The sequence below is a fragment of the Physeter macrocephalus genome, chromosome 5 (assembly GCF_002837175.3).
Source record: "Physeter macrocephalus isolate SW-GA chromosome 5, ASM283717v5, whole genome shotgun sequence".
Lineage (NCBI taxonomy): Eukaryota > Metazoa > Chordata > Mammalia > Artiodactyla > Physeteridae > Physeter > Physeter macrocephalus.
In genome coordinates this window covers 96240221-96262014 of record NC_041218.1, presented here as the reverse complement: position 1 = coordinate 96262014, position 21794 = coordinate 96240221, and the positions used below count along the sequence as shown (strand labels likewise).

General features: G+C 38.1%; 2 protein-coding genes across 17 annotated transcripts in view; one reads left to right on the top strand and one right to left on the bottom strand.

Moving 5' to 3' along the window:
- The window catches only part of SUGCT (succinyl-CoA:glutarate-CoA transferase), an 806218-nt gene extending 790998 nt beyond the window's left edge, over positions 1-15220 (bottom strand). For 7 of the 16 annotated variants that reach the window (XR_008617464.1, XR_008617470.1, XR_008617465.1 and 4 more), the window contains exons 1-3: positions 14860-15014; positions 3875-3926; positions 3135-3208 (exon numbers count right to left, since the gene is read on the bottom strand). Coding sequence is in view for 7 of the 16 variants with exons in the window: in XM_055085092.1 (XP_054941067.1) it covers positions 3135-3208; positions 3875-3926; positions 14860-14968 (235 nt within the window). In the remaining 9 variants the exon portion in view is untranslated. Of the gene's footprint in view, positions 1-3134; positions 3209-3874; positions 3927-10778; positions 10868-14859 lie in introns of all 16 variants that reach the window. The other 9 variants (XR_008617467.1, XR_008617471.1, XM_055085095.1 and 6 more) reach the window with 5 other exon arrangements.
- Positions 15221-15448: 228 nt separating this feature from the next.
- Positions 15449-17497, top strand: MPLKIP (M-phase specific PLK1 interacting protein). Its single transcript, XM_007118161.4, has 2 exons — positions 15449-15792; positions 16786-17497. Exons 1-2 carry the CDS (start codon positions 15454-15456, stop codon positions 16984-16986), a joined length of 540 nt encoding a protein of 179 aa, XP_007118223.1. The 5' UTR covers positions 15449-15453; the 3' UTR covers positions 16987-17497.
- Positions 17498-21794: the final 4297 nt, after the last annotated feature.

Here is a 21794-nt window from a genome sequence, read left to right as displayed (position 1 = left end):
TGTTTGATTCAAAGATAACACTATCGAGTTACAGAAAAAAAGTTTTCTTTGCACAAAAAGCAAACAATGTAGATGGAGCTCAGAAAGTGAATCAACAATTAATAGGCACAAATTAGTATCACTTAAATTAAGATTTTTATAAGTTCTGATTAAATATTGATATTAGAAACTAATCACTACCTAAGTATTACTAGCCCCCCAATAAGAGAGAATTTGTGAATATGGGTTAAAGTTTAAATTCTAATCTCATTTAAATGATATAATTAATTTATTAGCCCATTAGACTTTACCCACTGAAACTGATAAAGAAAAACAGACACAGCCTTTTAGAAAACAAAACAGAAGGTAAAGAACAGACTCCTTTACTTAAAAACAAAAAACTAAAAACCTCACAAGAGAAAGAGAGAACACAGGACAGAGGAGAAAAGAAGCATTAGTTCTAACTGGGGATGAACGGATAAACAACACAAAGTAATAAATAGTTAAGTATCAAACTGAACAGCATGCTCAAAAAGTCAGGGGAAAAAATAAACTACAAGAGTCCACAAAGGGAAAAAATAAACTACAAGAGTCCACAAAGACAACAGCCTAGTAATAAACCGGTTATAGGCTTCACGGAAAAATGTATGTGTGAATCTGGATCTTCAAGATCAGACAGGACCTCCCAGAGGCAGGAAAGAGTCCAGCCACTTCCATTTTTTTTGAAGGTCTCAATACATTAAATTAAAAAAAATTTTTGTTTTTAAGAGAGCAATGTCAAGATAAGGCTAAAAGTAGACAGCTTATTTTAAATGTTTACATTCATCTCTTGGGTGGAAATAATGTCAGAAATCTAAACTGGAGGCCTACATGGCTTTCCTGCCCCACCTGGTCCTGGTGTATAACCTGGGTTTAAGAGATGCGGAAGGATAGGATACGTGTTGACGGCCCATGAAATGAAATAAAAGTGAAAGGTCACAAACTGGTAAAACTGGCAATTTGAGAGACATGATTTATTTGACCCACACACAACTTAAAGTTTTTAACTATCTGCCATCATTTCAAAATCTAGAGATAGTATATAAAAATTCAGACTTCCTTTCTTATATGATATTTCAACACATTCATCCATTCAGCAAATACTTATTGGGTGCCTACTATGTCACAAACACTGCTCTCTGAAGAGCAGACACAGCAGTGAACAAAGACCAACATCCCTGCCCGGGTATGCCTGCCTCCTGGTGACAACCCTGGAACAGCAGCATCATTGGCTGCCCAGCCCACTTCATTCATTTAGGTTACCTGCCTGGCCCTGCAGGCATAGCGTTTACACCCACCGGAAAACTCTTAAAAAGAGAAGAAAAAAATATACTTAAGCTTGATACACTCTTTGATTACTCAAATAAGAATAATCTAAGTCCCAAGTCAGAAAACTACAACGAAAGTTAATTTAAGAACTGAGGAAGTGGACACTAAAAGAGACTGAAATGTGAAAATACTGCCAAGGGACTTTTCTTCATATCTGTTGAATAACTATCTCGAAAAAACAAAATATATAATATGAACATTAAAACGTACTGAGCAAAAGGGTTAAGGGAGAGAGACCAATTAGTAAGAAAAAAAGCAATGAACACCTGCTAGGAACAAAGCTTGATGCCTAGTGTATGGCTATGGGACAAAATAAAGGCCTAGACTAAGGAAAGGGCCCCTCAGTGTGGAAATGAAAAAGTACAAAGGAGAAACAAGAAATAGTGATTGCTAAAATTAATAAAAATAAAGTCATTCCCTCAACATTCACGAGGGACTGCCTCCAGCACCCGCTGAGGACACTAAAATTGGCAGATGTTCAAGTCCCATAATTGGCCCTCCATATCCACCAGTACAGCATCCGCAGATTCAACCAACCGCAGATCATAAAAGTACCCAATCTGTGGTTGGCTAAATCCATAAATGCGGAACCCGTGGATACGAAGGGCCAACTGTACAAATATTTAACCTAGTGATCAACTGAAATAGCAAGAGAAATCAGATTGGCTATTCTATCTAGAAATGGAAGACCCAATGCTTGAAATTAGGAAGTATGTGGTATTAAAACTGGATAGCAATGTGAAAATTAGAAGTTTTGTGGTACCTGTAAAAGAAAAAAAAAGATGTTCAGCTAGAAAGTAAACATTATTCAGCATGTATCCAGCAATGACCCAATGAGATAAATATCACTGACTGGATAAATGAAGCATTATCTCTGGAAAGCAGGATTCACCGGGCTCTTCTATCACCTGGAGCCTGACAAGCACAGGGCCAGATAAATATAAAATATATAACATTCCCCATGCTGATCAGAGAATCTTCTGCTAACTGCTTTGGCCTCTTAAGATCTATGTATCAGAAAGTTGAATCTTCTAGATCATGTGTTCTACTTTGTAGCGTTTAATCACTTATGGAAAATTAATATGTTGATGTAATTATAAACTAGTCTCTTATGGGTCTTATAGATACATGCACACTATTCAAGGCTAGACCATTTTCACTAATTTGGGAATTCTGTTCCAGATCCATAAGCAACAGATCTTGAAGAATAAATAATAATGCTAATTTCTTGCCTTCCCTTCGTCCCTCAGTGAGGGAAGGTGGCCAGGCCCACTCTCATCTCAGTCTCAGCAGCAAGGCTTGTGTGGGGCTCAGGAGGGCCAGGATCAGAGCTGGGTGTCTGGATATTCCTTACTAGCTGTGTGACCGTGGACAAATCCCTTGACCTCTCTGTGTCTCTGTCTTCTTATTTATAATCTAGGAATAATAACAGCTCACAGGCTGTTGTAAAGGCTGAATAAATTAATACAGGCAAAGAGCTTAGAATTGTGCCTGGCACTAACTGTTTTAGCATCATCATTATTTACGTGTTGCATGTCAGTTTCTACCAGAGGCTTCCAGGTGCATGTGAAGGACCTGGCTTAGGCCTTAGCCCTTGGCACGTATAAAGAGTAGAAAGAGATCTAATATTAGTATAGGTTCAGAGGAAAATAAAGAAAGGAGAAGGGAAAATAATCGCTTCATTTCAATTCTCTCCTCATCCCACATACAGGTACATGGACATTTAAGGAACTATCAAAAATATTTATTAGCTTGTTTCTATGTTTTAAAGAGAGCAGTAGTTTTACCTGGTCTTTCCACTTTTATAACTTCTGCTCCAAGATCTCCTAAATTCATAGTAGCAAAAGGTCCCGCCAGTACTCTACAATGTTAACAATGATAGATAAATTCATTATCATCTTTAAGATTTTTATATTAATTCTTTTCTTAATAGTCCATCAACACAGACAAGCTCATATCATGGGAGTAAGAATTAAAATTGTTAAAACTGTTCAAAAAAGTGATTTGGCCATATGTATCAAGAACGTTACAAAGTATATTCCCTTTGATGCAGTAATTCTACTTCCAGAATTCTATCCTAAGGAAGAAACTGAAAGATTTCCTGAGGCCAAGATTTATGTACAAGGAAGTCTCATTTATAATATAAAAACACTGGGGGATGACTAAGTAATTATGTGACAACTATATACTATAATAAAATATCTTATAGTTTTGTTGAATTTTGAATGACATGGGAAAATACTCAAAATATAACATTATGTTTAAAATGTGGATAAACCTATCATTTCAATATGGTTCCAATTTTTATTTTCAAAAGTTATATATAAATATGCAGATTGGAAAGAAATGTATAAGTATTATACTAATTGTCTCGTCTAATGATGAAATTGCAGGAAATTTTCTTGGTTTTTCTTTCCAAAATTTCAATGATAAGCTTATAAACACCCTCTTATAATCCAAGAAATAAATGTCTTTTTAAAGAAGGGGGAAAACTCAATCACCAAAACACAGGTAAACCAATACAAACCTTGTTAGATCCAGAATTCTTACACCCTCCAATGGCTTCACACTGTCAGTATCTGGCAAAGACAGAAAATACTTAAATTGATTACCAGTTGTCGGAAGGAATAATGAAGAATTCTTCATATTCTTAGTAATATCTATTACTACCAAATAAATAAATTTTCCTTTACATTTCTGCTTTATATATAACACAGAAACCTTGACCCAGTCCAACTAAATCAATCTGTAAAAATTAAAGCCTCTAATACCAGATTATTCCCGATTTAATAAAGTCCAAAGCTACGCTTAAGATAGTTTGTCTAATGAAAAATTTTAAAGTGGGACAAACTAATGAAAAATTTTAAAATGGGGGGAGGGGGTGTATAGGCTGAGCACAGAGGGTTTTTAGGACACTGAAAATACTCTGTATGATACTGTAATGATGGATACATGTCATTACACATTTGTCCAAACCCACAATTGAGAAACAGAATTTTCCATTACCTGAAAGTTTCCTCCTGCTCTTTGCAAACTACCTCTCCCTCCATCCCCAACCTCAGGCAACCATTGATCTGCTTTCTGTCATTTTAGTTTGCATTTCCTAGAATTTTATATAAGTGAAATCATACATTATGTACCCTTTTTTGTCTGGCTTCTTTCCTTCAGCATTATGATAGAGACTCATCCACGTTGTTGCATTTTTATGAGTAGTAACCTACTCTATGGATATACCACATTTGTTTATCCATTCAGCTACTGATGGACACTGGGTTGGTTCCAGTTGTAGGTTACAGTGGATCAAGCTACTATGAACATTTGTGTACAAGTCCGTGTGTGGACATGTTTTCATTTCTCTTGAGTAAATACCTAGTGGAATGGCTGGGTAATATGGTAAGTTTATGCTTAATTTTCTAAGAGACTGCCAAAGAGACTTCCAAAGTGTTTGTACAACAGCACAAGTTCTAGAAACTCCACATCCTCACAACACTAGGTATTGTTAATCTTTTAAAGGTTAGCCATTCTAATCGGTATATGATGTTTCTCTGTGGTTTTAACTTGCATTTCCCTGTTGACTAATGCTCATGTAACAATAGGCCATTCATACATCTTCTATTGTGAATTGCCTCACTGCTTTTATTTTTTTTAACTTTTTACCTTATATTGGCGTATAGTTGATTAACAATGTTGTGATAGTTTCAGGTATACAGCAAAGTGACTGAGTTACACATATACATGTATCTATTCTTTTTCATATTCTTTTCCTATTTAGGTTGTTACATAATACTGAGCAGAGTTCCCTGTGCTACAGTAGGTCCTTGTTGGTTACCCATTTTAAATATTACAGTGTGTTGGGCTTCCCTGGTGGCGCAGTGGTTGAGAGTCCGCCTGCCGACGCAGGGGACGCGGGTTCGTGCCCCGGTCCGGGAGGATCCCACACGCCGCGGAGCGGCTGGGCCCGTGAGCCATGGCCGCTGGGCCTGCGCGTCCGGAGCCTGTGCTCCGCAACGGGAGAGGCCACGGCAGTGAGAGGCCCGCGTACCACACAAAAAAACAAAAACAAAAACAAACAAAAAAATTACAGTGTGTACATGTCAATCCCTAACTACCCCTTCCCCTGCCTCACTGTTTTTAATACTGAAGCAAAATATTCAAAACAGTACAAAAATCCACCAACAGGTGAAATGTTAAATAAGCACCGGCACATCCATATAAAAAAATACCGTGCCGATGTTAAGAAAAACGAGACATTTACATACCCTGACATGTAAAGTTCACCAAGATATATTCCTAAATTAAAAAATAAATCAAGTTCTAGAACAGAATGTATAATATGATCCTATATTTGTAAAGATACATAATAATATTAATAATACATGTTGGTATTTCTAGGAGCATTCATAAAATTCTACTGGTGGTTAAATCTTGGGGTAAGAATTTATGGAGAACTTTCACTAGCTAAGTTATTTATTTCTGTAATTTTGCTTAATTGTGATTAAGTGTATAATCAGCAAAACAAAAAAAGACAAAGGAAAATCAAAAAGTGAAAACACAAAGAACAAAATGAGAGAGAAAACAAGATATTTTAGAGAAAATAAAACAAAGAAAAAGACCTCAAATGTGAGAAGATATTTTGACATCATTAGGAATGAATGGACAAGTAATTCTTTATGTTACATAAGACTCCAAAACTACTGGTCTTATGTACTCATCTCTTTTGGAGCCCTTGTTTTATTTCAAATGATGCAGGCAATATATTTAGAGGTCTCTTCAACCCATAAATCTCATTTCATTATAAATCTATAAAGAGAAGTCTATATTTCTCTACCAATATCAACTCACAACCATAATAAATTTTGTTTAATGACACAAAACTTTTCAAATGAATTAATTTAACATCAGGCAATAGAATTTTACTTTTATTATCTGAGAAGATAACCAGAAAGGACTTCTAGAGCACATTTAAGTCAAAATCAATTAATGAGTTTTAAACAGTGAGGAGCATAAACCCTGGAGACTGACTGGATTTAATTCTCTGCTTCACTACTTACTACCCTAGTGACCTTGACCAAGGTAACTTCACTTCTCTGAGCTTCAGTTTCCTCATTTGAAACACCTATATCATAGAGTTTGCAAGGATTCAATGAAATGTTATATGTAAAGTGCTTAGTACACTTCCTGGCACATGGTAAATGCTCACTAAACATCAACAATTGTTGTTATCATCGTCGTCATCATTGTATTATACAGTCACAATACCTATTAACGTAGATAATCCAGATTTGAAAACAAAAGAAAAACACATGACTCATGATTATTTCAAAGAACAGAAAATAACATATATGATTCTCAATACTCTATACTTTAAAAAGATATCTACAACCATATTTTGCCTGTTTGTGAAAGACCAGAATAGGCTGATTACGGGGGAGAAAAACAGTTGAAATGAGCATCTATTATAATGTAATTTGTTAAGATATATTGAGCAGCTTGTATATCGCTCTAACTTATTTGGCCTCTAGGACGGAAAGCTATTATGATGATCACAGCTGAGTAACCATGCAAAGCAGTATAACTATAATGAAGCTGCCATCAAATCTATGCTTGCCAGACCTGCTTCTAGGAACTCCCCTGGTATTTGGCCCTAAGGTTTCCACGACACAAATAAACTTCAGCAGCACCAGAGTAGATATAATAGACAGATGCCCACAGAAGTGGCTCATCTGTATGACAGCAATAATGGCATCCCTCCCCCACTGTACTAGTCAACTACTGAGACATTAAAAAAAAAAGTCATCATAAAACAAACTGATCGAATATCACTATGAAATACAACATGTGATATACACCGAAATGATTTCTTAATTTGATATTTTACAGAGAACTTAACTACCAGAACTTAGGAGTGAGACAGTAGATGGATATCTCTTCAAAGCTTTATTTAGAATTGCTAGCAGGATATTTTCTTTTTAGCACAGGTTAAAAGTCTTGAAAGAAGCTCTGTTCCTAACAGTATAATTTGGAAGGTAATTTTAGGAGTTTAGAGTACTTGGAACATTAGAATCCACTGGAAAACATTCCAGGGAACCTAAAAATTTTGAGTTGTAAAAAGGTACTGTGGAAGTGATGCCAAAGTTACAAGGCAATTACACCATTTAGAGACAACCAGGGAACAATAGCTAGATGGATAGTAACTTATAATAATTTATAATTCACCTTCCACTGACATTCAGTTTCTTGAGAATTGCCCTTCTCTTGCAAGGACTTGGCTATTACTATGGGATTTGCAATCAAACACGTTTTTAAACTGTTGGATGCTACTATTTTAATGAAAACTTGAGAAATTTACAGGAAGAACAGTGGGAAAGGACCAGATAAAGGGTTTTTGAATGACAGGTAAAGCTTGCCACAGCCAAAGCACAAATCAGCGTGAATCCCAAAGCCCTGTGTGCTCTCTTCTACATTTCCCAGCTTCTCCTGCAATTAGCTTGGGCCCAAATGCCGGGGGGCCTGGCCAATGAAACACAAGCTAATTCCAGCCCTGATCCTTAAAGGCATCCCACGAAATCCTCCAGGCTTCTGTACCCCTGCCGCAGTGACCTTGGAAGCTACAATTTTCAAATAGTGTAGCTATATGTGCAAGAAAGATGTTTTATTGTATTAAGCCACTGAGATTGTAGGTTAATTTGTACCACCACCCCATCTAGCCTATCCTGACCAATGAAGAAACCAAGCATTGGAGGAGGAAAAATGGTAGCCCCTAAGCGATCGTAGAGCATCAAAGCCAACAGCTGGAAAGTCCATTTCAGGGGTAGGTTGTTTCACTGTTAGCAGCAGTCTTCAAACTGAGATATGTGAAGACTTTTGTAAGAAATGAATCATTTTAAAGAAATCAATTTCCAGGTCTTCCACTTTCATCTATATTTTTTCCTAAAAATAAGCCTTCTTTCATGATAAGCCTTCTCTCACTGGCCAGAAGGAAAACATATTCCTTACACATTACAGCTCTTACCCTCATCTTCGTTCTTGTAAAATTTACTTGTGATAAAAACTTTTAAATATGAACTTAATATATGCAATGAATTGCCTTTCAAAAGTCATTTAGGAGAAAGACCACTGCTATAGACTGGCACGTGGAAAGGTGGAAAACAGCACCAACTTACAGACTTTATAAATCAATTTATAGTTATAGGATTCACAACCAAAAGTCAGGAAGCCAGAGAAAAAAACTTCAGTGTTCAGGCCTCCTTAAAGGGCCAGCCTGAAATGAACTACTCAGAGGATAAGAAGTGGCTGAAGCAGGAACTCATGGAGCAAATGACAGCAATGAATTACCAAATATGAATGCCCACAAACCCAAGAGGCCCCTGGAACTTCTCCGTGTTGGTGTGGTGGCTCCCCTCCCGGAGAAGACTGAGCAAAGGCAAGACCTTTGTGCCAACTAGGGAAAGGCATCCCTTCCAGGGGACAACCAGCAAAACGCCATCACAGGTACTTGAGGGAAATGATTACTTCCAGTGGGTAATTCTGACGAGCAGGAGATGTCTAGAGGGAATTTAGGATGCTTTCTGTGAAGGGCTACCGAACCCTCCCAGGAACTTCTCTTTAAGGAGTCAAGATAAAAATTATTCTCTAAGGCTTTTAGAGTTTTGGGGGATGGAGAAAGGAGAATGAAGAGCATGATTCCAAGGACAGGGGAAGGTCTTAAGGTGACCTAGCCATGTTCATGTTATAAACTCTTTCAAACTTTTCATACATTTCATCAAACTGTCCACCAGAAAGGCAGTATTAACATATACTGGCACCAGCAGTATATGAAAACAGTGTTCTCCACCATCTTCCATAACCCTATGATCACTTGGTTTGGGGAGCATATTGTTTACTTGTTTGCTGTAAATTTAAGTTAAAAATTTGCATGCTACTACCATTTTAATTTGCATTTATTTAATGACCTCTGAAATTACATTGTTTTTAATACTTGCTCTTTTTCTTCTCAAAAATAATCTATTCTTCTTGTTGGCCCATATTTCCACAGGCATGTTTATCTTTTTTCTTATTGATTTGTATGGATTCTTCGTGTAGTAAGAATATTAACCTTTTATGAGTCATAATTAGCAAAAGTAATTTTTCTTTATCTGCTGTTTGGTTTCTTGGATGGTTTTGGAATTTCACTTTCCAAAAAATCATTTCTTTTACTTTCTGCCTTTGCTATTGTTTCAACCCTGAAACAATAGCAAAGGCAGAAAGTAAAAGAAATGACTACCCACACCTTCAGTGAGTTGCTAAAAAGACTCAGCACATAGTTGTATTCATGACTAAAGGTTTAATACAGCAAAATGATATATGACCCAATCAGTCAGTGAAAAAGACGGGCAGAGTCTGGAAAAATCCATGCACAGGCTTCTTATGTTCTCTCCCTCCCATGAGGGGCCACGCCAAGCTTCTTTTGTTGCTTCTTTCTCCAGCAACAAAAAAATTCAGTAACATGTGCAATGTTTCTGCTCAGAGAAGTCTATTACAGACCCAGAATCCAAAGGTTTTTTTGAGGGCTTTTCACATAGGCACTCTCTGCTCAGCATACTCCAAAATTCTGGACTCCCAGAAGAAAAGCAGGTGCTCACCATAAATCCATAAATCACACTGATTGTACAAATCATCTAGGCACCCTTATTAATTAGGAAGCAGTTCGAGCGCCAAGTTCCCAGATGCCAAACAAGGGCCACACTTGTAAGGTCTTTCTAAAGATAGCAGCCTGAGGCCTGCTAGGTTAACTCTTTTCTGTACAGGTATCATGTTTTTCCAACCCCACATTATATAAATACTCATGTACAGTTGGTTTTCCCTTTTAAAAAGCTTTTATTTTCCAATTTAAAGATTTAAAGTATGTGAGGCTTATTTTTTTCTATTTATATATTAAGTATTTGCTTCTTAGAAAAGAGACTAATATTTTTTCTTGCCTTTTATTTTCCTAAATATTTCAGGTTTTCTACAAAAGGTACGTATTGTTTTTACAATTGGAAAAATACAAAGATACCAGTTCTAGCAACATTAAAATTTTACTTACTCATTTTAAAACAAACATTTGTGTCTGGAAAAGAATAATCATACTCTTACATTTTTCTTCATGTCAAAGTATTCTGTCAATTTTATTATTTTCAATGAAAACTTTTATAAGTGTGAGTTAATGCATTAACACTTGCATTACACATGGGTGAAGAATATTAGTCTAAAAGAAATAAACATGTATAATACTTTTCACCTGTGCCTGACTACTGTGGATGGTGGATACATACTTAGAATTGAAAAGAAGATCATTAACAGTAGTTTGGCTCTCAGAGGCAAAAACACGTTACTTCTAATACCTGCTTTATCAATGAGATCATTACATAAGTGATAGTTAAGTGGTCCACTGCATTCAAGGCAGGCCTCACCTTATCAGTAAACGAGCTAATCAATCCCAGAGATGCCTTTACTTTTCTACGGCTGACAGTCTTCAACATGGAACAGCTGACAACAGAACCTATGTAAGGAAAACTGAGGTAACCTGAAAGGCTTCAGGAAATACTAAGATAAAGCTTATGCTCTAAGTATACATACAGTAGGCCCTCTGTATCTGTGGGTTCCCCAACTGCAGACTCAACCAGCAGTGTACCGAAAATATTTGGGAGAGAAAAATGCCAAGAAATTCCAAAAAGCATGATTTGAATATGCTGCACCTCCCACAACTATTTCCATAGCAGTTGCACTGCACTGTCAACTATTCACAGATCATTTATATTGTATCAAATATTATAAGTAATATGGAGATGCTTTTAGGTATACACAGGTTGTGGAGTTATATGCAAATACTAAACCATTTTATATAGTAAGGGACTTGAGCACCCTCGGGGGTTCCTGGAACCAACCCCCTGCAGATACCGAGGTATGACTGTACAAACACTTCTAGGGCTCCCTTCAGCAGCACATACACTAAAATCGGAACAAAAATTCCTATACATAGAAACTATTAAATACATTCTTCTGTCCTAAGAAGTGCTTTCATCATCAAAAATACATTTTGGGGGGGGGGGTCTTCCCTGGTGGTTCAGTGGTTAAGACTCTGTGTTTCCAATGCAGCGGGGCACAGGTTCGATCCCTGGTCAGGGAATTAAGATTCTATAGGCCGTGAGGCTTGGCAAAAAAAAAAAAAAAATATATATATATATATATATATAAACGTTTTTAATATCTATATGTATTCAAAAAATGAGGTTTTTGAAGCAGAGATCAGAGTTATTATTACTTACGTCAAGAAATGCACCATTTTTCACAGCCCTAATATGCCACAGGCGTCATAATGAGAGCTGGTGGACTAGGCATGCACATACAAGGATTGAACCACAGGAAAGGTCCCCCAAATTATAAATCTATTAGTTTGTATGGGATAGCTGCCCAGCAGCCACCTTCCCCCAAGAAAAGCAGAGAAAGCTTATCTCCCTAATGTAAGCAAATTCTCCTTCGGAAGAAAAGGGGATGGTCCCTGGGTTCTAACCCTTTGGAATATAAATAAATGTCTCCAGGGGGAAAGATAAACTTCCCTGGGTTTACAATCTCAATCTTGGGAATGTCTCCAAGGCTCTGAGTTTTATACCTCTTTGAAATATAAACATAAACTTCCTGAGAGTTCTCTAACCATCATTTCAGTCATCCTTTAACTTCCAAGGCTTGCCCTTTAACCCAGGCTCTAGTTTCCTTGGCTTAGAAAGCCCTGACCATGCAGAAACATGAAAATATTTACTCCTTGGTAATAAGTAGTAAAACTAACCAAAGTATTTACTTTCGCAGCACTCATTAATACCTGACAGCTACCTAAAATACTGGCTTTCAAAGCCTTTCTGGAGAGCCCTAGGAATTCCTCAGCAGTGCCCCAGGAGTGTCTTTTCAGGAGGCAGTTAAGTAGGGGACACAGGGAGCAGCTATGAGACCCCAATTCCTGCTTCAAACACAAGGCCATCTGCTCTCATAAAGGTGTTACAAAAAAAAAAAAAATTTCGTTTAATCTACTGAAAAAAGACACACCAAAAAATCTTAGGTAACCCAAATAGAGATCCTCAGTCTTACAGAATAGACAAGGCCCCATTTTCACTTACACTTAAATTTCCTTAGTGGTACTCTTACTTGTATTCATGTAAAACTTATAAAACATGCACCACCACAAAGTTAACCAATTAATCTGGGGGCTCCCCATATAACTCACGGGTACTGAGAAAGTTCCTTGACGTTTTGCCTGTTGATGTCTTCTGTGTACAATGTCACTTGGAAGACAGCACCTAGCCACTAACAGTGTCTTCAATAAAAGCACTATCCTACTGAGGATCCTGTTTTCTAATGCTGGTCCTCCCTAAAGAGTGCTGCAATTCTCTTTTTGTGGGAACAATACCTGTGTGACTCACAAAAATGTTAACGTGCTCTTTTCCCTCCACAGGACTCAGACTTAGTTCATGGGGCAGCCACCAAACTCTCATATACATCATCCCAATTCACTTTTCTATTTCCAGGTAATGCAACATGGAACTTCCTTCATCTCTCTTCCCCTGAACTCACCACCATATAAATAACCAACACAAGTATGTATCTGGGGACCTCAGACCCACCAGTTCAGGCAGCCAGACTGCAATTCCCAGCTTAATAATACTCAGGAAGATTCTAGCTACATTCACAAAAGTTCAATACTAAGGTTGTATCTACTAATCTCTAAATATCTAAAATAATATGCTATGCGGTACCACTATCAGAATTTTACATGCCTATTTATCTACTGCATTTTTCAAAGGACGGACTGAGTGTCAATTCATATTTCTTTACCTAGGAAAAAAGACAACTGCCTGGGATTCAAGAAGCCTGAGTTCTGGTCCCACATCCATTTGCTATGTGAATTCAAGCAAGTCACTTCTCTTTTCTTGGACAATTTCTCATCTGGGAAAAGGCAAGTTGCCTATTCTCAGAAGTGATCCAAGTGGAATCTGGAGTTTTCATATAATTATGTACTCTCCCTCAATCTTCATATATACCTGAAAACATGATGACAGGCACACTGTCATGTGCAATTTACCTGTCAAAATCTACCTCCCCCATTTCTAATGCAAGTTCATAAGTGTAGAAGATAGCACTGTCACTATAGGAAAGAGCATTCCAGAAGTGTAAGGCAAGTAAAATGACAACTCACAGTACTTCACTCAATTCTGCAAAACATTTGCCAGTTAGTTAAAAATTAACAAAGGTAATTTTGATCCCTGCCAGCCTCATTTTTCTGCTCCCTCCCCCTAAAATGTAGATTAGTTGATGATATTAAAGGGGGTATTATAGGTGAGAATCACTGACCAATATGATGTGACCCACTCATTCATTCTATAAATATCTGACAGCTCAATGACCAGGCATTAAGCTAAGCACCAAAGACAATGTCCAGAAAGGTGCTTAGCTTTGGCCAGGACAAAAGTATATAATAAAGTGAATAATCTGGGATCCCCGGGCCTTAACTGCATCACAAAACCTTGATGGCATTATCCTGCCTTGATTGATTCTACAACTTGTGTCTAAAGAAAAGCATGATGAACCGAATTCCCTCAGAACAAACAACAACAGCAAAGTGTGCGTGTATCTCCATTCATCAAGGACGGAAGCTGAGAAAACATCACATTCTTCGGCTTGCCACGTCACAGAACGTGTCAAATGGACAGTGAGGAGTGGCGCCTGCAAGAAGGTTCACAGGCTGAAAAGCACAGGTCCAGGCTACCCATTAGGCTATGATTAAATGAGTCCGAAAATTCTTTAAGATTCTGTTTCCTACAAGATGATTTCAAGACTCACAGTGGACTATCATTCCCAGATTCGGAGGGTGTAAAGAAAGTTCTAGAAAACTCTAGTAAATCTAACTTTCATCTTCTAAATAAAATTCTGAGACAGGTATTCGGTACAAAGGTGGGTTTATACATTGGGGGTCATTCTTGAATGACCACACTTTTCTTTTTAACCAAGTCTGTGAAACGATCATTATTTTAAGAGCTTTAGCCAAATGTTGCTCCTTCTGAAAATCAGGCTCTCTGCTTCCTAACCAACTCGCTTACCCGCTTGCATTTAACAAGGACAAGGAAGGGAGTAAAGTCCGGCCTCTGCGAGCACAGCCTCGCCCCCGAGTTATTTAAAGTGCAGTCTGAAACCCTTCCTGAAATGTGGCTGGGGGTGTATTTTTCAAGGTATTTAAACTTGGGGGACGAGTGGGGAGGAGTAAGGGAGAGAGGCGAGTCCGCCCAGTAGGACCGCGCAGGGGCCGGACCCAGGCCCGGACGCCAGGCAGGGTGACCACGGGGCGACCGCGGAGCCAGGGCAAGGGGAGACGCGAAAGGCCAAAGGGCGGGCGGCGGGGGCAGCGGATACTTCTGGAAAGCGCGGCGCTCTCCTCGGGATGCCGCCGGAGTGGGGAGGCTGGGGCTGGGGTCCCTTTCGCCGCCCGGACCGAGTCTCGGAGGATACCTGACTGCGGGCGGCCCGTCCACAGCCCCCTCCCGCCGCCCCGGCGGGAGAGACGGCCGGTTCTCCGCAGAGCCGCGACCCTCACCAGCGTCGCCAGCGTCGCCAGCATCGCGCACGCCTCTGAAATCCTCGCTCCCCGCGTGAGTGGTGAACGAAGCGCACGCGCGACCCGCAGCCACTGGGGGCGCCCGCGGACACCTCGGTCCCCGCCCCCCGCCAGGTGGGAGGGGCTCGGCCCTGCCGAGCGCTCCGGGCTCCCCGCCATCCGCTCGGCAGGCGTCTGGTCCGTCAGTCAGTGGCAACCAAAGCCCGCGAGACTGCAAAGGCCATTGCTGGGGCCCGGGATTCGCCCTTTCCTTTATCCTTTTTCTTCTTCCTTCCTTCACTTAAATCAGCTGAATCTGTACCCAATTCGATAACCTACTTATCCCGCCGCCCCAGAGGAACCTTTGTGAGGCCGGAACCAATGTGCTCTATGGTGCTGGCGGGCGGAGGACTGTTTTGGTGAAGGACCACCAAGTGTCTGTGAACCGTTGGTCGCGACAGTTCCGGCGGGAGAACGCGCCAGTGAGGTCCTCGTCTTCGTCTTCTGAGATGCACCGACAGAATTTCCGACCCCCGACTCCTCCTTGCCCCGGCCCGGGTGTAGGAGGTTGGGGTAGCGGGAGCAGCTTCCGGGGTACCCCGGGCGGAGGCGGAGCGCGGCCGCCATCCCCGCGGGACGGGTACGGGAGTCCACACCACACGCCGCCGTACGGGCCCAGGTCTAGGCCCTACGGGAGCAGCCACTCTCCGCGACACGGCGGCAGCTTCCCTGGGGGCCGGTTCGGGTCTCCGTCCCCTGGCGGCTACCCTGGCAACTACTCCAAGTCCCCCGCGGGGTCCCAGCAGCAATTCGGCTACTCCCCAGGGCAGCAGCAGACCCACCCCCAGGTAATCATAGCCAGCGTTTGCCGAGCTCTTACTGTATGGCAGGCATGGTACTAATAATCCCTTTGCGTGGATTATTTTGAATCCTCTATGAAGTGAGATACTATCGTTAGCCCCATGTCGCAGATGAATAAACTGAGGCTCAGAGAAGTTAAGTATAACTTTCTTTAGAATGCTCTAAAAAGTTGCAGAGCTGTACTTTGTTTCTATAGTCCTCCTGCTTTTAGCCAGTGCACTGCCGCTCAAACACAGGAGATTTCCCTAATTCCCTCTCCTTCGTCAGGGACCTGGCCAGTTCGTTGCAGTAAATTATTCTGAGTCCCCGGTCTCCAAGGAGGGAAAAAAAGCGAATGAATCCCTAGCATAGGGCTCATCTCTAGGGTTACAGGCTAGTGCCATCTTCCTACTGATGGCACCTTTTCCCTTTTTTTTCTTCTTTTTTTTTTCCTTTTGGCCTTAGTTTTTCAACTACATTGGCTTCTGCTCTAAGTCTTCTTTCTGGTATGTCTAGGATTCTGTGGTTTACATCTTAAATATGCTTGGTAGTTTTCCAACTTATGCTAAACCAAACCCATCCCTTTGAGTGTGGAGCTAATGAGACGGGAGGGTTCTAGAAATTTTGAAGCTGTAGGGTTACCAAAAAAAAAAAAGGTTTAATTTGCTTCCAGAAGCAATAGGGAAATACTGAGGGAAAACTACAGTACAAGTAATTTCTTACTTCATCACCAGTTTATAGTTTGGGAAAGTTATTACATTAGAAACCCAAAAGGATTTGAGGTGACAGTGGGCATAAAACTATCAATAAATTAGTATATCAAATAGGTTTAAATACTTTTTTAAAACACTAGATTAAAGGAAGCATGGACTTTTCAAGTGAATATATTTGGGTTCAAGACACAACTTTTAACTAGCAGTGTGATCCCCTCTAGCCTCTAAAGAAAAAGTACCAGTTACTGCTACTAAATGCCTTTTTAACTGATGATTTTTTTTCTAAAGGGTTCTCCAAGGACATCTACACCATTTGGATCAGGGCGTGGTAGAGAAAAGAGAATGTCTAATGAGTTGGAAAGTTATTTCAAGCCTTCAATGCTTGAAGACCCTTGGGCTGGCCTAGAACCAGTATCTGTAGTGGATATAAGCCAACAATACAGCAATACTCAAACATTCACAGGCAAAAAAGGAAGATACTTTTGTTAACATTTCTGAAATTCAACTGGAAGCTTCATTTGTCAGGCACATCTTGGACAAAACTTTTGCTTGTAATTAAGTTGAACCCTGACATGGTGACTTTGAATAATTAGTTGTGTCTTCCTTCATCATATCAAGCATTTTTGGTGTTAGAGAAGACATATGATAGGATAATTTGCAATATTTAGCTCTCTGGAAGTGCCTACCAATTTTAGAAGGTTGACAGTTTCCAAATATTTAACATTCTTGGTTATATAATGGACTTTTGTCTTTTAATGTTTTTCCAGTGTTTCAAAATAAAACATTTTGTCTTTCTAGCTATATTGTGCTTTTGTCATATGCCAAAGAATTATTAAAATAATGCTTTGTAATCACATAGTTTGAATTCGTAAGTATATATTTTGCATACTACTTTTGAAAATGAAATAGACTGTCTTTTGTCCTGTAGACAGTTCTATATTTGTTCATAGGGAAAGGGGGTAAAGGAAAAGAATAAAGGAGATTTCTATTCATATTATAACCATTGTTCTACATGCGTATTTTATGTAATGCTTTTGTAAAAATGCATTGAAACTTGATTGAAAGTTACAGAAACCCGCTTAAGCTTAAGTAAAAAAAGTATTCATACCCTTTATACTCACTTAACTGCAGAGGACAAGGATAGACCTACTTCTTACATAGCTATATTAAAGAATTCTGCGTCTGGATTTCTCTACTCCACATCTCTCAGTATTGTGGAGTCATTTTCTCTTGAGGCCCAGGAAGATGGCTACCAGCAGTCTTAAATCACTTCCATTGTGAAGAGAACATATCCCAGCTCTGTCAATCTCAGTGAAGACAGATTGGCCATGCTTAGGTCATATTTTAGAGTCTTGATCCAATAACTATGATCAAGGCAGTGTGGCATGATTAGCTTGGACATGGATTCACCCCTACAATGAGGCAGGGTCCCAGGATCTTCAGCCCCACCAGGCCTCCCTGGATTAAAGAAAGGCTTTCCAAAGGAAGGAATGCTACGTACCTATACCTACAGTAATGGGGAGAAAAATGAAAATGTTGGGGATTTTCATTTTCCCTAACTAAACAAAATCAAGTCTTACAACATTCAGGCTTTTTAGATATTTTAGGGTCACAATATATGATGAAAGTATAGCTAAAATTTTGTTTAAACATTCCCAGAAAGAAAGCTTTAAAAGTGGAAAGGTTACACCACCTATTTGAGCCATAACCACTTCTATTTGTATGTTAGGTCTTTTCACAGAAGCAAAACAAAATGAGAAGGGAAGGATTTTAGATTAATAAAAGCTCCATGACATCCAGGACTACTACTACCAGTTACTAGCTTGGTGAATTATTTAACTTCTCTGTGCCTCAATTTTCTTATATGTAAAATGAAAAAATTAACAGTACCCATGTCATAGAGGTGTTGTGTTTGAGGATTAAATGGGTTTACATGTGTGAAAACTCTTAGGCCAGAGCCTGGCACATAGTAAGCACTCTAAATGGTAGCTGTTACTTTCTCACTTACCCCTATATCCTCAGCTCTTAGAATGATGCCTGGAAAATAGTAGGTGCTTAATAAATATTTGGCGAGTGGATGCAGACATTCTGATTACGACTACTATATTGCTCTGCCTTTGTCTCCTATATGTAAAGAGAATAGTAATTTTTCCCCCAATCTTTTAAAGGGAATGTCCTTATTTTCTAACATCTTTCTAGGTGATTTGAGGTCATGATGTATGATGAAAATTAGAGCAAGTACAATACTTTTGCATACCTTTTATTGAACTTCATAGGTAAGAAATATCTCTAAGAAGTGACATTTAGAAATAATTATTAAGCCATTGCTTGGAGATCACTGGATTATTGGCAAAAATAAAAAAGGAAGTCAAGAAAGGTTTTATGCTAATATATTCATATCATATTTGGAAAACATTCAAATTATAATTGTTCTAATGGCTTATGTGCATTTTATTTTACTACTTTATAAGTGTAATGTTAAACAACTAAATGTAAAATTTCTCTTCTGCCTAGTTACCAACATCTTCCAGAGGTCTGATCTTTCTGATTTTAAGAGAAACATTTTTGTCCTCAGGAAAGATACATTGCTTTATTGCTCTGGTTGGTAGTGTATATAGTTATCAAAGGTCTTTTGACATTGATATTGGTTTGTTTATATTACTAAACTATTTTTGTTTAGCTGAGTGAAAGGAGTTGATGATTCTTTTAAATGAAAAATGATTTTTTAAATTGTTCCAGAATACACATTTTTACCTCCGCAGAGATGCTAAATAACTGTTAGGGAAATTTATAGTTAAGTATGCATCTTAAATATTCATATAATTAAAGAATGGAAGTATAATCTATAGCTGGGTTTTCAAACACGGGTGTTTATACTTTTGGGAGTATTTAACTGTAAAGGCAAAGATAGCTTTAAAGGGATTTTGATCCAGATCCTCAAATCCCAAATGCACTCTTTAGTTAAAATGATGTGCTTAAAGAACATTTCCATGATCGGTGGATTATGCCAGTTCTCGTTTTTTTCCCTTCTACCTTTTCATAATTACCCTTCTTCCACTTGACAAGAAAGCTATGGCAGGTTGTGTTTTTCAAAAATGATGCCAAAAATATTTCAGGTCCTTCAGACTCTTCCAGAACCTTGCCTCTACCTCATCAAGATATAGAGTTATGTCCCTGCCCTTTGAACTCAAGCAGACCTTTCTGACTGCCCAAGGAAGTACGGTGGAAGTTAACGTATTTTCATCATAGGTGAAGTGTGGTCTTAGAAATGAGTTATGTTGGCCCATGTGGAGATATTCAGAACTCAGATGTGTTGTCAAGTAGGGAGATAAAGAGTGATGACAGTTTTTGTTTATAGGCCTTGCCTTTTTTGTCTCCTGACTGTTCAAAAAATCATTTTTCCTGTGGGTGAATCATGTGAAAGCAAAGAGAGCAAGAACATAATATGAAGGGAAAGGCACTTTATTTTTAGGAAACAATGAAAAAGTTGCTTGACTCATTTATCTTAGAATATTTAAGATTGGTATGCAAGCATGATGGGTTTTGGTGACTCTGCTGTCAAGCAAACTGTCTTTTCCCCATTTTCAATAATGATAAAGAACCTGATGAATATGTCTCAAACCTGTCTTAATAGCATAATTTGCATGATTTCAAGGAGGAAGAAGTTAAAATTTCCATGTTTCTTTCTGACATATTAACCTTACATCTTAAAAGATCATATTTCAGAGGTAAGTTCATGATTTTTATATTTTCTAGAGCATTTTTCAGATTCTTAAGAGAAACATTTTTATTATCCTTTGCCAGTTCATTATTAGATTCTATAAATCCATATTAATTTTTTACCTGGCCCAAGTCTCCTGCTTATTGTCTCTGAGCCATTTCTCTGTTTTATTTTTCATTCCTACTATGTGTTTAGTTTAAATTAACAGAAATATATGGTGGATTTTACTGTAAATAAAACACATGATAGTCGTAAGTATACGTTGTATAAACCCAGAACTTAGTAGTGACCCAACATCTTTTCTTTTTTGCTCTTAAATTCCACAGTCTAATTTTTCATCTGACCTAAGAAACTATTATTATATAATTATATATAATCCATTATATACCACTGAGTAAAAACACTGCCAACTAAACTATAATATGCTGTCAATTATAAGATGCATCCCAATTTCAGAGATGTTAAAATGTACATCTTAGTTTGATAAAATACCATAAACAATACTTTTAAAAGCAGAACATGTATTTACATATAGGTTTTGGTGTAAATGTCCACAAAACATAGTCGAGGACAGTACATTTAACTTTGAAAAACCAGCTTTACTTAGTTAGGATTAATTCTTCCTTCTCAGGTATTTATATTCTGTTCTCTAATCTATGTAGAATTATCCTCAGTAATTATGTGGAATTTATGGGGGTGTTTATACTCACGGTTGTCTTAATTTTAGGCTCCATAAGCAAGATGACTCAGTGAAAAAGTTATAGATAAGTCTCAGTAAAGCCTTTGGTTAACTTTCCAAGGATATGAGAAAGAAAATGGCCTGAACAACAAGATCTTCAGTGAGGGTGGTTTTTCAATTCTTTGTTTTCAACAAAATTGAAGAAAATCAGATTGTTAGTTAAAGATCATTAAAAGTAATTTGATGATCAGTTTACTATTTTTGGCATATAACTTAAAAGGTGTACAAGAATTAAGTGACATCATTATAACAAAAGTCTATCCCTTTTTGTATGCGTAAATGAGTTTTCTCAGCATTTATATCTATAGTTTAAACATAGTAATAATGTCTCATTCTAGCAGTTAGCAGTATTTATGGTGTTTTTATTGTTTGAATAGTAATGATGATCCAGATAACAGATAACTTGAGCACTTTGAAGTTTATAGCCATTGGAAATGTTTTTTTTTATTTCCAAAAATATTTTTTAATTTCAATAAATATATTTTTCATACATTTTTGAGAAATAGATGTATGACAAGATATCAGTAAAGGACTTTCAAGCATTACACTATTACAATGAGATAAAAATTACGTGGGATAGTAAAATGGAAATATGAGTTGGGAATAAAATAGTGTAAAATGTCCTACTATGTTAAGGAGTGTTTTTAGATAGCAAATTACTGTGATAATTAGATTCAGTTGGATACTTTAATAATGTAATGGATTTGCTTAAAACATCAATGTTACCAAAATGACTTCCTTTGCAATTTTTGAAACTTACGATAAAAGTGTTTTTATGTTGACTTGGAAAGTATAAAAGGGTACATCACTTTTCATAATTACTTTAGAGAATATATG

Coding starts and splice junctions, on each gene's coding strand:
- MPLKIP (XM_007118161.4), top strand. CDS start 15,454: ATGCACCGACAGAATTTCCGACCCCCGACTCCTCCTTGCCCCGGCCCG. Junction 15,793..16,785: donor AGCAGCAGACCCACCCCCAG/GTAATCATAGCC, acceptor TTTTTTCTAAAG/GGTTCTCCAAGGACATCTAC.